The following is an 18602-nucleotide window of genomic DNA, read 5'->3' as shown; positions in this document are numbered from 1 at the left end:
ATACTTATTACTGTTTATTATTCAACAACCACACATATTATTCACAAACTGATCAAAAGGAAAGACTACAAATAATATAGACCTTCAACAGGCAAGTCATCATGACAGCAAAGCAAACTCCTGTGACAAACTGGAGGCAACACACATAACCCCAAGCAAAATCCTGCCACTGACTGGAGGCAACACAGATAACCTCAAGCAAATTCCTGTCACAGACTGAAGGCAATTAACACACATAACCTCAAGCAAACTCCTGTCACTGACAGACGGCAACACACATAACCTCAAGCAAACTCCTGTCACAGACTGGAGGCAACACACATAACCTCAAGCAAACAAACTGATGACATCACAAATGATTAACATATCATCATAACGCTTACCTCCCCTTGAAGCGTTGCAGCTGACATAGCACTACTGGTACTGCAAGTATCTCCGGAAGACGAAGAGGTCGTATCTGCAGACGACGACACCGTTACCATGGAAGTAAAGGATTCGGAAGATGGCAACGAGGCATTGTCCGAGAAAGCCGAGTCTGTTTCACCTGTGTCATAAGTGGTATCCACCGTTTGTCCATTGTATGCATGTACGTTGTTGCGGTATCCTAATCCTTGTGTGATCTCGGCTGCGAGGGCATCCAGCTCCGCCTGAATCATATCACTACCCCCTCCTCCTCCTCCTCCTCCACCTCCGCCTCCATCTTTCTTTTCATGTGGATGATGTTCGTTGACCATCTCGGACGGGTATCCGCCCAGGCTACGTGAGAGCTCGGTTTGTGTTGTATTCAGCTGAGTTTCCAGCTCACACAGTTCTCCCAGAATTGCATCGAAGTTAACATCCTGGTTCTCTGTAACAGGAAAAGAGTGAGTGAGCGAGTGAGTGAGTGAGTGAGTGAGTGAGTGAGTGAGTGAGTGAGTGAGTGAGTGAGTGAGTGAGTGAGTTGGACATTTATTTGAATAAGATACATAAACATTTCACTTCTATAATGGCATATGGAATGGCTGTGGAAAGAAAACTTCAAACTGATGCTTGTCGTAAATATGTGGAAACACACAAGCATATTTATACTATACTACTCAAAAGAAGTTAAAGAACATCTGATGTTTCCATATGACAGTGCAACTATAGTCAATTGAAACAATCAGGTGTTCTTCAACTTCATTTGGGTAGAACATAATGCTCACTGAGAAAGATCATAATTGTTGCCAATCTTGGATTGGATCCTGGTGTGGCAATGGGATGGATGCACAACAAATGGTGTCACCTTAGACCACTGCCTTTTATGATGGCAATTGTAATAATGGTACAAGTTTAAAGCAGAATATTAAAGAAGCTATTGCTGACACAGCAATAATATGTTTGTTATGCCAAGACAGAATATCAACAATCAACAATATTTTCGAAGGCTTCAGACCTGCAATCTTCAAAACTAGTTGAAGTACTTTCATGAAGTCATACTGGTTATTAATTAGCAGTTAAATGAAAAATGAAGAGAACTCTATAGTCTTGATCATGTTGATCATGTGGATGAGTGCTAAATGTTAGCACCATCAGATTCAGAAATACGGATAACCTGAAACTTTTATCGAGACGAACCAGAGACCTCCATAAATCAACGGAGACATTTGGAATTCCAAATACAGTTTCAGATACGGATGCTGGTTTAAAACCCAACATGAGGTCGCTGTCCTACTCCGAAACCAATCATGTAAGTACCAAGTAGCATAAATTCATGTCGTATTCACCGCTGGCCGATGATTTAGAGTAATCATCCAATCAAATTATCTTGATGACCAGTTCCTATCATGCAATTGCCTCCTATACCCCGCCCGGTAGTAAACCGCGTGTTGTTTACAGCTGTACTTCATGATTGGAAAACCCTCAAGCATCTGACGCTTTCAGAAAAATCTGTCAGTTCCCTCAATCTGTATCTGTTCACAAATAGTGACAATCTGCATGAAACTTAGTCTAAATCATTTTACGACAATATCTTTTCATAACGTCTTTTGAAATTCATCTTCCATCAGTTCTTCAATAAGCAACTTCAAACCGTTCATCACGATGTACATAATTCCCCATGATGATGTGACCCAAGAATCGAACAGAAACGAAACCTAAACACAACTTCAAAGACAAGTTTATAAAAAAACCTCCTACAATCTACCCACGAAAACCAGCAGAGAGTTGTCTTTGTAGATTACAACAATCGACCACCTTGGAAAACTGGAAAATGACTATCAGTCTTTGTAACTTACAAGGCGAAAGCTGACTCAAAGGTGACAGAACATCGAAGGTATCCTCGGAACATCACCTCAATCCAATCAGTGAAAGCACACAACAGACTCTCAATCTCTCTCATTGGATGGTACCATACATTCTGAAGATCTCAAACCTTTTCTGTTAGTGTTATAACCTTACGAGCTCGTCAGCTGATTCTGTGCCAAGTGATGACGTTAGCTGCGCCAGTGGGAGTTGGCCTAAGTATCCGTTCGAAGCATATTTCTTCTTGGCAGCTTCAATTAAAACAAATACATTTCTAAACTTCCCATGTTTACTTCACCTGGTACCACAGTCAGTGCAGGTCTCCGAGTTTCGCTACGTCAGACGAGCAAACTGGAAATGCTTCGCAGAAGAGGTAGAACCCCTCTGCCTATATCCTGAATGGTTGTTTCCACAGCACACCCAAGCGTAACTATTGATTTACGAGGCGCATTCACATGGTTCCATAGAAGGAAGCCGCTCCACAGATATTGAAAAATCCATAACACCAAATGTCCAATTCTGTTGATTTCACCAGTGACGGTAAAAACTTCCTTCTCTGACGTCACAGGACTCAGCCCCATAACAAGCCTGAGACATTAGCTGACTTACAGATAAACTTCTGTCAGAAATTGTCCAATGCAATGCATCAACAGGGCCAACGGTGAACCTAATGACAAGGCTCTCCAACAAAGCATGGTTCTTCGATGTTGCAGTGAGGGCTGGCCCTAGAAGAACCAATTAAGCTCTCTACTGCTGGCCTTGGGTTATATAAGCCTGTGAACCTATCCAATTTCTTCACCAGCTGCCCTATCCCCATGCAATATGCTTCAACAATCTCCCATGTCAAAACACTTGGCAGCCCAACGTCACTATGCATCTACATAGTAAACATGATGAAGACATTTTCAGGATTCTTGAAAATTAACATTTTTATTACTTTTCCATCCACAGTTCTTATTATGGTGTGAGAAAATCGCCTATTCCATCACAATCAGAATAAAAAGGAAATATGTCATACATACTTAACTGATTCAGATAAAATTGAAAAAAGATCAAAATAATCTGTACATATCCCCAGCAATGACCCTATGAGCTTACAACACGATCTGATGCAATTGTGGAAGAATGTTGTCAGGGTCTTTTACACGGCTAATATTTCAGTCAATATTTCTTTGTTTAAATGGAAGAATGCCTTCAGGGCCTGATCCTAGCCTGATCCAACTCTCAGCTTAAAAGATCTTTGATTCCGTCTCTGGAAGTCTGATGTTGGCAATGATTTGAGAAACTGAGGCTCAAAAGAGCCATTTAGTTTAGGTGCCCCATTTCATTGTCTTCACATCAAACACTGAATCGTCCATCATTTTTCAAAGGAGTGAGTGAGAATGGTTTCAAGACCTGAAGTGGACATTTGATGAGTGAGTGAGTCAGCAGTCACCAACATTCAGACAACCAATGGACCAGACAAACCAGTGATTGAAAGCATGAACAACATTTCAGTAATTTCACAGCGAGTCAGTTTAATGAGGGAGGAAAGCCCGAAGTGATGCAGGTATCAGATTTACCACTTTGGTGAAGCCCACGAACACGGATTTGGTGCTGACAAACCTAGAAACAATGGGGCAAATCGGGATTCAAACCCAGAATCACAGGTTTCTAGCTGGTGTGTCCAGCTACAAATGATGACTAAAATGGAGGGTATATAATGCTATAGTTGTTGGTGCCATGTGATATAAATAGCTTTGTCTTATTTGTGACAGTGCCCCCAGTGGGGCAGGATACGCTCACCTTTTCGCAAACACCTGGTATCATTACTATTTGATAGTGATTCATGGACACTAGTCATGATATAGTCAGAATCGTTAGATCGACTCTGCTTTATGTAGAGATTTATACTGGATATAGAAAGGGTTTTGTTGCTTTAATATTATTCTCTTGACATGGACAATTCATATCAGAAGGAACTTATCTAGGATTCAATACCAAGTGCAACTGGCAGTCAATTTGAAAAAGATATATTTTGTTTTAATTCAGATTTTATTTTAACATTCTTCTTTTAAATTCAGAGGAATCCAACACTGAGTGAGAGAGTGAGTGAGTTGGGTTTAACGCCGCTTTTAACATTATTACAGTTATATCATGGCGTGTCAGCTTAATGAGGAAAGCCCGAAGTGATGCAGGTCTCAGACGTTTACCACTTCGGTGAAACCCACGAGCACGGGTATGGTGCTGACAAACCTAGAAACTTAATTGGGGTGAACCAGGACTCGAACCCACAATCATAGGTTTCTGGATGCCCAAGGAACGCAACTCTGCACAGCGAATCGCAGCGCCTCAGACGACTGGGCCAACCGTGTCCCCCCAACATTGTGCTTTAACATGGCATCCAATGCATCAAAGTATAACAAAGCATATCAGCCTCTCCCTCTGCCTCTTCCTCCTGTGGACTAAAGTCCCCTCTACACAACCACAACATTAGTCAGAACTAAAAAAGCATGAATTATCAAGTTATTATTCCAAATTGGGATTTCTTTACTAACATTTGCTGCAGATTAGGGCCGCATATCTGCCTCAGAGGTTCAGATACATACCCATTCACTGATCCTTCTTCATTCTGTGAGTACTAAACGTCCATGGTAAACAATCAATAGAAGATAGCAAGACTACGTGAGCACTGACAAGAATATAAATACACTGTGAGATTAGGAGCAGTGAATATATATTCAGGACAGTCCGGGCAAGTATCTTCAAAACACATGATCAGACACATACCTGAATTCTTTAAGCCCAATCCTTCAAGAGAGCCTTCCTCCCTCAACACCTTGACTATCAAAGACGGTGTATACTCTGGCAAACCTGCGTTCAGTTTATAACAAATACATATTGCAGCGCCCTCTGGAGGAGATGGAGCAAAGACAGGAAGTGGGGCAATTACTAGGCACATGTTCACTGTTTCCACAAAACTCTCTCATTTCCTATACTCACAATAAAAAAAAATATCGTTTGTTGTAAGCTACTTAACTTCTCATGGTGGAAAAAAGATTTCATTAGATCTGGTGTTCTCTTGACAAAGCTTAGTTGAGCTTTGAGTGCTAATTCTGTCATTGGTTGCTTAAACAAAGCCCCTCGTTCTCTCCTTGACAGCGGAGCGGTCGGGTAGCCTAGTGGTTAAAGCATTCGCTCATTGAAGATCCAGGTTCGATTCCCGACATGGGTACAATGTGTGAAGCCCATTGCTGGTGTCCCCTGCCGTGATATTGCTGGAAATTGTGTAATATTGCTAAAAGCGGCGTAAAACCTCACTCACACACTCCTTGACAGTTATTATCACAAGCATAGAGATTTTCAAGGAAGCATCAAAAACATTCAATACTCTTACCATAGTGGCAGTCTTATCTGTGTAATTATCAACAAATTACAGTGCGATTCAAAAGTACTACTCTTTTATTTGGAAGAAAGACAAGACCGAGTAAAGACACATTAACTATTCATCAGTTTGGCAAAAACTACAGGACTAGTGCCACATTTCTAATGGTGTATTGTACTTACATTGTTCTTTTTTTCAATACCTAAGGTAAAGTCTGATTCCCACATAGTGGCACCCCATGCTTTGTTTTCAAAGGTATCATAGTGCTGGAGTGAGTGTGAGTGAGAGATTGAGTTAGGTTTAACGCCGCTTTTAACAGTATTCCAGTTACATCACGGCATGTCAGCTTAATGTGGGAGGAAAGCCCGAAGTGATGCAGGTTTCAGACGTTTACCACTTCAGTGAATCCCACAAGCACGGGTATGGTGCTGACAAACCTAGAAACATAATCGGGGCGAACCGGGATTCGAACCCACAATCATAGGTTTCTGGCGTGCCCAAGGGACGCAACTCTGCACAGTGAATCGCGGCGCCTTAGACAACTGGGCCACCTGTGCCCCCTGGAGTGAGTGAGTGAGTGAGTGAGTTGGGTTTGACACCTCTTTGAACAGAATTCCAGTTATATCACAGCATGTAGCTTGTGAGGAGAAGAGCCCAAATTTTGCAGGTCTTAGACATTAACCACTTTGATGAAACCCTAGTCCTGCACCATGACTGTGGAATATATTTATTTTATGAAAAAAACACAATCTAGAAACGTATACAAAAGCAAGTGTAGCCAGCTCAAGCTAGCTGTATTCCACATATGGAATCAGCATCTGGAAATTTTTTTTTTTTATTTTTAGAGTCAAGAAGGGTATTGTGTAATATAAGATTTCATAGACAAAATGTTAGTCTAGTGAAACCCATGAGCATGGGTATGGCACTAACAAACCTAGAAACATAATCGGGGTGAACCAGGATTTGAACCCACGACCACAGCTCTCTAGGAACTTTGCATAGTGAATTGCAGCGCCTTAGACACAGTATCTGATGCCGGTGTGGATTCCGAGTTTGTTGTAGGAGGGGACTTAATGAATTGGGTGGATGCCAACTTGGTTGATGCGTGTCATCGTACCCCAACACCCTAGGATGTTGCGAAGGCTATCCATTACTGGTCTGTCTGGTCCCAGGCCACCATGATATAATGGCAATATTGGTGAGTGCACATTAAACAAAAACCTGAATATCCTTAGGACAGCAGAGGTAGCAACAAATATTTATTTTTAATTAGGGTCAAATCAGAAATACCCACATGTATCGCGTAACACTAGTCAAAGTGGTCAAAGTGGTCAAAGTGGTCAAAATGGTAGTTTCTAGTAGGCATCACAGAGGTAATAAATACCCTTAGGGTCTCAAGAATGTATTTGGAACTTGGGAAAAATGTCTGTGCAACCTTAAGTAAATGTGCATGGACTTCTGTATTTCTTCTTTATCATACTTGTAGGGGTTTTCAACATTTGTCTTATGCATTATGGTAAGAAATTATGTTTGTGTGAATGAGTGAGCAATATTCCAGCAATATCATGGCAGGGGACACCAGAAATGGGCTTCAAACATTGAACCCATGTCCGGAATCGAACTGGGGTCTTCAACATGACGAGCAAACGCTTTAACCACTAGGCTACCAGACCGCCTCAAATTATGTTTGAACCCTTTTGGACATCCAGAGCACAACCAGATTTTATTATAAAAAATACCTCACAAAATTCCCAAAACCCATGACAACCAACAGTCGTGTGACAGCATTAAATATCAAAGTCATCCCTCCCTGAAATAAACCCTGTCCATTTACCAAGCTCCATGATGAAACAAGGTACTCAGTAGGTAAAATGCATCGACCCAGCTTCAGTGTGGCAAGAGTCTTGACAGTCGTCTGGAGCTCCTTCACACAGCCATAAATGACATCTACTGAACAAAGCTTTCCTGCTGGCGATACCTAGACTTGTACAAGTCTCCAAGGTAATAAATATTAGTTTAAATCATTAGTTAGATTATGTAACAAATAGATAAAGGTGTCCTTACAAGAGACTGGAGTCCTGTATGAACCACGTATCTAGACTTGCCTTTTAGGAGGATAGAATTACTACACATCCATGGACTTATCTTTCAGTACAGCCTTGAGCAAGGCTAGGTGGTAGACACATACATTGGCATGAAAAAGACACTGTCATCAGAGGGTATTGTTGATCTATGTGACTTTCACTCCTTACTTGCCATCTACATATGTTAGGCTGCTAAAAAAGGTTTCTCGGGCACATTTTTTTTCTTTCTCATTTTTACTTTTCTCATTCTCCTATTTTTCATTTCTTATTGAGAACAAAAGTGATAAGAGAGAACTTTTTTTTTCCTATCAGACTGCCAGCAAAAGTAATGGGCACACATTGAACTGAACTCTTTAATATATTGGCAGTTGCCAAGCATGGATAACAACCAGCTTCATTCGGTGTAAGAAATTTGAAAAATACTTTTGTTATTGACAATATAAACGACAGATGTGGTTGATTAAAGTAACCTGCAGATGCTTCAGAAACCTTCCCTTTGCAAGCCTTATACTATCTAAAACAGTAAACAAAACTACTGCTGAAATGAGCTGATTTTGAACATCATTTTGTTGTATTTCTGTAACTAATCTTAAATCAACAACTAAATATTCATATTTTTTTATATTTTTATCCTGCATATTGACAAATACAAAACAAAAAAATGAAAAAATTTATCTGTGCTTAAAATCAAAATAAATGTGTTAAAATGAGAATATGAAAGGGCAATTTCCTGTAAATTACTAAAAAATGACAATAAATAATTTTACCTTTGGAAATATTAGCTTTTTAAGTATTTCAGGATTTCTTCTGGGTGGCTTAATTTTAACTCTTTGTTTGTTTTACTATCATATTTTATTTTCATAGTTGGGATGCTAACGTTGAAGGTCTGCTGACAACAAGTTAATCTGATGCTGCAGTCCAAGTAAACAAGCCCCAATTAACCGTATAGACAGTCAGCTCACATCCGTTCAATCAAGACAATACAGAGGCTATGGCTGATCAAGATGTGGGCCGCGTGAAACAAAAACGTGCAATCAGCGGACAGCAGTAAATTGCCACAAACAATACCAAATCAAGTTAGATAAGCCACAGACTTGGCCAAATTGTTTGCCTGCACTTATAGTGAGAAATCAGGTTTGGGCGGTCAAGCCAAGTCCACATCGTTTGTCGGCTGTTTCTGTAGGCGACCGATGCTTCATTTGTCCACACCATCAACATGGCCCAAAAACGGATGGCTTCAGAAGTGTGTCTGCAGCAACACTTACACACAATTGGCAATCATCCTGGACATTCAACAGTATGTAACACAGAGATACATTGCTATCATTCTGAATTTGTTCATGAATAGTGAAGATTGGACTACAGACTCAAGAACTCACTTGCTTATTTTGATCCTAATGACTAAAAAAACCCATCCAGTAGCAAAACAATATCCAATACTCCAACAACTAGTTCTTTCAAAATCAAATTTATACCTCATGATGATTGATGAATGAAGTCAAACACGTAATGAAATGACAACACTGTAGAAACGTTTCCATTATAAAACTGTGGTTACAAGAAGGACTGTCTCCCAGAAGTAGAATCAGGGAGAACCATTCAAGGCAAGTCTACATCCGGAATCAAGAGATTCAAGTGATTTTTCCATGACCCAACAATCCTCCAGAACTCTTGAACTTATGATAAAAAATTTGCCATCAATATATGATATTCTCCTTGTAATTGTTGCGTTGTCCTGTGAGGAAAGATGGCTTCTGATATAATGCTCATTCAAAGTTTCACAACAAACCTTGATACCGGTCCACCCTATGGAATGGGTTCTCAGAAACATTAATCTTCTTTCAAACACATTACAAAAACTCTCAGTCCTGTTTTGACACAGACCATGCATCTGACAGCTGACAAGGCTAACCTATATTCTTTATTTCAGAAAGGTATTTAACAAGAAACTTAAGTTTCTTAACGGATGTTGAGGAAAACCTTTTCCAGAGGTCATAAAAAATTTCACTAAGCTCCATGCTGATGTTTGAGGGCCGGTCTCCCACAACTTTGGTGTAGAACCAACTATGGCACAGACATGAACAGCCTCCAGAGTGAGTGAGTGAGTGAGTGAGTGGGTGGGTGGGTGGTTGTGTGGGTGAGTGAGTGAGTGAGTGAGAGCAATATTAATGCAATATCATGAAAATCAGAAAATGGGCTTCATATATTGTGTCCATGTGTGGAATCAAACCTAGACCTTTGGTGTGATGAGCAAATACCACAACAACATGGCTACCGCACAGCCCCTCAATCAACCTGGCACCAGGTTGGGTGAGTGAATGAGGTTTTACGCCGCTTTTAGCAATATTCCAGCAATTTCATGGCGGGGGAGTGAGTGAGTGAGTTAGTTTAACACTGATGTAGAGCCATGTTGCAGTTCAGTCACCGTGAGAGGGTGGGATATGCTTCGTGATGTATGGAATCAAACTGTACTTTCTGAGCAATGGGCTGAGACACCCTCCACTGGGCTATAAGAACCAAACCTAAGTTTTTCAGCACTGACATCAAACACTCACTGCTGCTGTGTCTTGAGGAGTCTGTTGGAGAAGTGGGGAAGGTTTCAAGGTTGGTTTCATGGATAGAAGGGAAACTAGGGGTCTAACAGCCCAAATGGATCCTTGAACATGGAGTACGGGCCCAAATGGTGCCTGGAACATGGAGTACGGGCCCAAATGGTGCCTGGAACATGGAGTACAGGCCCAAATGGTGCCTGGAACATGGAGTACGGGCCCAAATGGATCCTTGAACATGGAGTACGGGCCCAAATGGTGCCTGGAACATGGAGTACGGGCCCAAATGGTGCCTGGTACATGGAGTACGGGCCCAAATGGTGCCTGGAACATGGAGTACGGGCCCAAATGGATCCTTGAACATGGAGTACGGGCCCAAATGGTGCCTGGAACATGGAGTACGGGCCCAAATGGTGCCTGGAACATGGAGTACGGGCCCAAATGGTGCCTGGAACATGGAGTACGGGCCCAAATGGTGCCTGGTACATGGAGTACGGGCCCAAATGGTGCCTGGAACATGGAGTACAGACCCAAATGGTGCCTGAAACATGGAGTACAGACCCAAAGGGTGCCTGGAACATGGAGTACGGGCCCAAATGGTGCCTGAAACATGGAGTACGGGCCCAAATGGTGCCTGGAACATGGAGTACGGGCCCAAATGGTGCCTGGAACATGGAGTACGGGCCCAAATGGTGCCTGGAACATGGAGTACGGGCCCAAATGGTGCCTGGTACATGGAGTACGGGCCCAAATGGTGCCTGGAACATGGAGTACAGACCCAAATGGTGCCTGAAACATGGAGAACAGACCCAAAGGGTGCCTGGAACATGGAGTACGGGCCCAAATGGTGCCTGAAACATGGAGTACGGGCCCAAATGGTGCCTGGAACATGGAGTACGGGCCCAAATGGTGCCTGGAACATGGAGTACGGGCCCAAATGGTGCCTGGAACATGGAGTACGGGCCCAAATGGTGCCTGGAACATGGAGTACAGACCCAAATGGTGCCTGGAACATGGAGTACGGGCCCAAATGGTGCCTGGAACATGGAGTACAGACCCAAATGGCGCCTGGAACATGGAGTACAGACCCAAATGGTGCCTGGAACATGAAGTACAGACCCAAATGGCGCCTGGAACATGGAGTACAGACCCAAAGGGTGCCTGGAACATGGAGTACAGACCCAAATGGTGCCTGGAACATGGAGTACAGACCCAAATGGTGCCTGGAACATGGAGTACGGGCCCAAATGGTGCCTGGAACATGGAGTACAGACCCAAATGGTGCCTGGAACATGGAGTACGGGCCCAAATGGTGCCTGGAACATGGAGTACGGGCCCAAATGGTGCCTGGAACATGGAGTACAGACCCAAATGGTGCCTGGAACATGAAGTACAGACCCAAAGGGTGCCTGGAACATGGAGTACGGGCCCAAATGGTGCCTGGAACATGGAGTACGGGCCCAAATGGTGCCTGGAACATGGAGTACGGGCCCAAATGGTGCCTGGAACATGAAGTACGGGCCCAAATGGTGCCTGGAACATGAAGTACGGGCCCAAAAGGTGCCTGGAACATGGAGTACGGGCCCAAATGGTGCCTGGAACATGGAGTACGGGCCCAAATGGTGCCTGGAACATGAAGTACGGGCCCAAATGGTGCCTGGAACATGAAGTACGGGCCCAAAAGGTGCCTGGAACATGGAGTACGGGCCCAAATGGTGCCTGGAACATGAAGTACGGGCCCAAATGGTGCCTGGAACATGGAGTACGGGCCCAAATGGTGCCTGGAACATGGAGTACGGGCCCAAATGGTGCCTGGAACATGGAGTACGGGCCCAAATGGTGCCTGGAACATGGAGTACGGGCCCAAATGGTGCCTGGAACATGGAGTACGGGCCCAAATGGTGCCTGGAACATGAAGTACGGGCCCAAATGGTGCCTGGAACATGGAGTACGGGCCCAAATGGTGCCTGGAACATGGAGTACGGGCCCAAATGGTGCCTGGAACATGGAGTACGGGCCCAAATGGTGCCTGGAACATGGAGTACGGGCCCAAATGGTGCCTGGAACATGAAGTACGGGCCCAAATGGTGCCTGGAACATGGAGTACGGGCCCAAATGGTGCCTGGAACATGGAGTACGGGCCCAAATGGTGCCTGGAACATGGAGTACTTACCCTCCGAGTTGAGGAAGGAGAACCGGAAGCTCTCCATGGCCATTTTGGGTGTGACTATTGTCTTGTTCCGTCGCCGCACAGTCCCCGTGCCGTCAGAGTCCACATTCTGGAAAAACAAACATTCCGTTTAACATCTTCTCACAGACATAACACATATTTATCACTGTGCCATAAGCATCACTGTCATCGTGAGTGAGTGAATTAGGTTTAACACTGCAGCCTCTCTCAGTGCAATTTCATAACTCCATTAGGCTTGATTACCCTATTCCAATTTACCAATTGCCAAGCTAATCCAAACAACTCAGGTATGAACAATCTGATCTCAGGTGTAAGTCTAAAGGACAATAAACCATCATTACAACCTCAAGTGTGTGGTTGTTTGTTGGATTGTTTGTTGTTTAACGCCGAACTCAGCAATATTCCAGCTATATACAGCAGTCTGTAAATAACTGAGTCTGGACAAGACAATCCAGTGATCATCGATCTACGCATTTGGGGTTGATGACATGCATCAACAAAGTCAGTGAGCCTGACCACCCGATCTCGTTAGTCGCCTCTTAACGACAAGCATCGTCGCCTTTTACGGCAAGCATGGGTTGCTGAAGACCTATTCTACCCCGGATCTTCACAGGTCCGCCAGACATTGCAAACACACTCTGGTCACCTTTACAATTTTCATGACAGCATTTGCTCTGTTAAACCTATAACATGTGCATATATGGATTCTGTCTATTTCCAGCCATTAGTCCATTGGAGATAGCCCTTTTGATTAATACTAATATAACTGTACATTGTAAGGTAATAAATGCCACATTATGGAACAAGTTGTCCCACATCATATGAAATAAACACAACAACTTGAAACCTGACTGACTTTGCAGCTTTAAAGCTGAAAAGGAGGTATTTTTTTCAAAGCCTAATTAGAATAAACATTTAGCAAAGAAATGAAATTTCTGGCGTCATATACATAAAAGATCAATGAAAACTTGTTGAGGAGGAAAGTGTGGGGAGGAAATGGAGAAGCATATGTTGGTATGTTTGCTGTTCCTGTTAATTTCACAAAACAAGGCCAAGGACACAACTAATTAATTACAGTAAACTACGGTTATAACGAACATGCTTATAACGAACTGGCGGATATAACGAACTTACTTTTTAGTCCCGACTATGTGCTGTAGTTATGCTGTATATATGCTTATAATGAACTACGATTATAACGAACTGAAAATAGTAGACCCTTTGAGTTCGTTATAACCGTAGTTTACTGTACTTGTTTATCAGAACCAGGGGAAAAACAAGCTGACAATGTAATATGGTGGTTTGGGTTTGTTTGGGTTTTGTTGTTGTTGTTGTTGTTTAATGCCACACTCTGTATATTCCAGCTGTATGACGGCGGTCCGTAATTAATCGAGTCTGGACCAGACAATCCAGTGATTCACATCATGAGCATCGATCCATACAATTGGTAATCGATGACATGCATCAACCAAGTCAGCAAGTCTGACCACCCGATCCCGTTAGTCGCCTCTTACGACAAGCATGGGTTGCTGAAGACCTATTCTACCCCGGATCTTGGGTCCAATGTAACAAGTAACGTAAAAGGACAACATACTTTACAGTGTTTGTCACAGGCCAAAATTTGTCAGTGGTCCAAAGGACCAGGACCAAAAACAGCTACTGGTCCTTTAGGATCTCTACTGGACACGATGGTGCTTAGAGTCAATCTATTGCTGATTTCAAAAGTCGTACAACCTTAAATTCCTTTGTTTGTCCCCAAAATAACACATGACCACTGGACCACCATTAACTTAATTTTACTAGTCCTTAAGAAAATATAGTTAACTCGGAGCACTGCTTTATACTCAATAGCCAGCCTTCGTAGCATTCAGACCCGTGAAGATTCCGGGGTAGAATGGGTCTTCAGCAACCCATGCTTGCCGTAATAGGCGACTATGCTTGTCGTAAAAGGCGACTAACGGGATCGGGTGGTCAGGCTCGCTGACTTGGTTGATGCATGTCATCGATCCCAATTGCGTGGATCGATGCTCATGATATCAATCACTGGATTGTCTGGTCCAGACTTGATTATTTACAGACCACCGTCATGTAGCTGGAATGTTGCGGAGTGCGGCGTTAAACAACAAACCAACCAATCGTAGCATTCTGGTCAGTCAAACAGAAAAACAGAAAAGTGTTGCTCTAATATGTATACAGGGTTTCCGACTGGTCCCTTACATTGACCGAGTGAAGATAGAAGAATGATCTATCAAAAGTTGATGAAATCAGGAAAATGTCCCTCTGCCATTTGTCTCAATCAAAGCCACTTTGTGTGTATATTAAGTCTGAAGGAACCTGGTGAGGTGTGAGCCACATCGGAAGATGCTTGTTATTTCCTGGGAGAACTCAAGCATTCCATTCACTGTGAATCACTACACGTAGGGCTGTATGCACAAATCTGACAAGCTACATGACAATGCCATACAAGTAGAAGTGCTAGAATTCACGACAAATGTGAATGATTGAGTATGGTTTTACCCCGCTTTTAGCAATATTCCAGCAATATCACAGCGGGCACACCAGAAATGGGCTTCATACATTGTACCCATGTCAGGAATTGAACCCAGGTCTTCGGCGTGACGAGCAGATGCTTTAACCACTAGGCTACCCGACCGCCCCTTAATGCCAAATATGGAAGAATTGCATAAATATAAGAATCATGATGGTGACAGAATCATACATGAATCGCGAGTGAATCAACAAAGATTACCGTATTTCCCTAACTTCGGGCACACCCAAGTAAACTGTGCTCCCTCTCTATGGGATGCAGTATTTTGGAGGAAATGATTTTTTGAGAATAATGCTCAGTCAAAAACAACGTAGCATGGCCTCAGGTGAACAAATTGAGATAACAAACTTTGTCAATAAAAACGTGAAATTTGCAAAACAAAAACACCAGACATGATGACACACCACTTCAGTTCTATTTCCCGTTCTTCTAGACATTAGATTCAGAATACCATGTATATTTATTTCAGAAACTAACCTGGAAATAGTAATCAACTGAACACACATTTTTTTCCAGATCTACCAGTGATTCTGTTAAAAAAACAACAACAATATTACTTTAAAGAATTTTGATGCAGTGATCGGAAGAATTGTATCTGTAGGCATGTACTTTAAATCTTGAAATTAATGAGAGCGTGAATTAAATGCGAAAAATGCAAGTGGTCTTTGCTCGCATTATTAAACATCGCATTTATATCAACAATACAAGATTGTGGATGTTTTTTCCTGTAACCCTGACAGAGGACATTTTCTGAAGATATAAATGCACTGATGCTTGAGAGGAGGGGGTGTCGCATTCACATTGAGTCGCATTTTTGGCTAGAGGGCAGTGTCCCATTCTTTTGGAGACAATTTCACAATTTACAGTATTATGCATACCCCTCTCTGCATAGCTGTATTTTTGGGGGGAAAAAGGTGTGCACTACACAAAAGCAAAAAGTGGTATTATGAAACTTATTTACCTGCATATCAGTCATATAAAACAATCAACAGCTACCGTATTTGACGTAATAAGCGCCCCGCTCTAATAAGCACCCATGGCGATATTTGCTAATATATTGGCTAGTGAACAATCCCAAATAGTACCCCTTCCGACTGATCAATGTACACAGGACTTATTTATTCGTGTATAATACGCACTCGTGTGTTATATGTCTCTTAATTATGGCCAATTAAATTCTGGAAAAAAATATCTAAACATTTCAGACTGGCAGCATAAACCACGAAATTTACGGTTTTTCAACTTTTTTTTTTTTTTTCACCAAAAGAGCCCTTTATTTCTAATTTTGAGAGCGCCCAGGGCGCTTATTACGTCGAATACGGTAATGTACAAAAGAAACCAGCAAAAGATAAATGATATATTAGTGTCAATAAACCAAGATTCTCTATAATACTCCAATCAACTACCACAACATAACGACTACCTCCTCCAATAGTACCGAACCCACACAGATCGGAGATGAGCAAATATTGGTTGTCGTCATGAAGGTTGGAATACTAATTGATAACCACTAGTCATGACAACAAGGTGTGAAAAACACCTTTGAAAAGCTTAACTCTATATTGATATCCTATACGCATATAGACACAGAGCATACACCGTAAACAATATCATACTGCTCTCTGTCTCAGAGGAATAACTGTATTTATCATATCAATAAAACAAAATAATTACTTTGCGCTATCAAAATACGGTTGGCTTAAAAATAGAGATCTTTAAATAGGAAAATGTTACTTATATTGAATATATCATATTTAGAGTGAAGATTGTTAACATCTCAATGACTTCAAGATATATGGCTGATTATCAGATATGTAATTTCCTTATATCTGATAACCAAAATAAATATTATAAATACAAAATGTATATTTTCCCCATTATTGCAAATATACTACTTAAAATAAGTTAAGGACACCTGATTCTTTCATTTTACAAAAGTAAATCTGTCATGTCAGATAAACAGAGAAACGTGCAGCATTAGAAATTAGCCTTAAAGTTTTGCTATATGTTATCATTATAAGGACTAGTGGACTGAAACTGTTAGTTTCTAAGGCTGACATGAAATCGGATGGTCCTTAACTTCTTTTGAGTAGTATAACTTTTGAAAAATATTCACATTTTGATGAATGACAAATTTTAATTTTAAGTACTATTTATCAGTCGTAGATGACACATTATCAGTACAGCCGTGATGAGGCTGGTGCCGCCATTGCTGCAACTGTCATTGCACCGTCGGCGCCTTAACTAGGTGACTACCCTGTCCACTGCTGCCGATCATAATTGATTCCTGTTTTCCAATGGATCTACACACTTGGCACAAACCATAAATCACTCGACCGTTACAAATACAATCCCATGTCAGAGACAGAATCGATGGTGTATTGACCAACAAATGTCGTGGAGGCAATGTGTACTTTATACCATTAGAGTTTCCACGGAGTAGCCAGGGTTATTGAAATTGGAGAGTGTTATGGTAAACTAGCATTCTTCTCCCTTTACTACTGAGGTTTTAAGTATCATTAATCCAAACAATAGTAGCTATTTTTACATCAATAAAGCCTTTCACATGAAAATTAATATCTGGAAATATGAATATTTATGGCTCCCTGTTGGGATATCATATAAACAAATATTTGCAAATATTGTATAAGTAGTGTTGAAATGATTTTTCAATTTCCATTACTGGGTTTATTTATAACTATACATGCATATGAAAGATATTATTTTGCTTTTTGGGATTTAGGTCAGGAGCATCGACACAAAAAATTGATATAAAAAACAAAGCACATCACTGAAAATATAATATCAGATCATTAAAAATGCCCTATGTTTGGAATAATAATGAATGTACTAAAATGAATATATATTACTCAAAAGAAATTAAGGAACAGCCAAGTTTTCCAAATGACAATGGCCATAACAAGACATATTTACTAGAGTAATATAAAAATAACGACTGTTTTTTAACTTGACAAAGTAGACACAATTTATGGATAACAACTTTTTTTATTTACTGTAAAGGCAACGTTTCGGTATAAATCCTTACACCGTTGTTATCCATAAATTGTGTCTACTTTGTCATCCGTCAACTTCATAGTAATGCCTATCAAACACATTCTTTAACTTCTTTTGAGTTGTATGACATGAAATAAAAATGACAAAAGCCTTTCCATATTCAATAGAAATCTCTGCCAAAAGCAGAATCGATTGTACAATTTATACCATACAATGTATGACATGAAAGATGCTGAACTTTGCAGCAACTCACACAAAACTCAAATCACCCACATATGGCACAACCAGCATCTGTGTCATGGGTCCATCAATGGTTTCTAGCAGCACCTCATCCTTGGAGAACATTCCCCTCACATGGCTCCAAGACCCCTCCCTGCGCCCCTCTCTCACCCTATCCACAGTACACAATCTACAAATATTCCAGGAAATGTCACAAGTGGAAACGTACCTCTTGAAGTTTGGCCCCAAGAAACAAATGGCAAGAAATGTCATAGTTTTCCCCACCATTGACATGTATGAATATTTTCAGGATACACGATACTTACATTTTCCTATAATGGAATAACCAGATCAAGCATAATCCTGTAGA

At 41.5% G+C, this 18602-nt stretch overlaps 1 protein-coding gene across 8 annotated transcripts in view; it reads right to left on the bottom strand.

Annotated features, from left to right (window-relative positions):
* Nucleotides 1-18602, bottom strand: part of LOC139464942 (ras-associated and pleckstrin homology domains-containing protein 1-like) — a 218761-nt gene that overhangs the window by 36653 nt on the left and 163506 nt on the right. For 5 of the 8 annotated variants that reach the window (XM_071246562.1, XM_071246560.1, XM_071246563.1 and 2 more), the window contains 2 exons: nt 12433-12538; nt 384-847 (listed from right to left, as the gene is read on the bottom strand). In XM_071246562.1, the coding sequence (XP_071102663.1) occupies nt 384-847; nt 12433-12538 (570 nt within the window). Of the gene's footprint in view, nt 1-383; nt 848-2255; nt 2366-2418; nt 2821-12432; nt 12539-18558; nt 18577-18602 lie in introns of those variants that run through there. The other 3 variants (XM_071246565.1, XM_071246567.1, XM_071246566.1) reach the window with 3 other exon arrangements.

The sequence above is a fragment of the Haliotis cracherodii genome, unplaced genomic scaffold, assembly GCF_022045235.1.
Source record: "Haliotis cracherodii isolate W230 unplaced genomic scaffold, xgHalCrac1.p SCAF_17, whole genome shotgun sequence".
Classification (NCBI taxonomy): Eukaryota; Metazoa; Mollusca; class Gastropoda; order Lepetellida; family Haliotidae; genus Haliotis; species Haliotis cracherodii.
The sequence above is the reverse complement of the archived record's forward strand: the minus strand, read 5'-3'. Positions and strand labels throughout refer to the sequence as shown.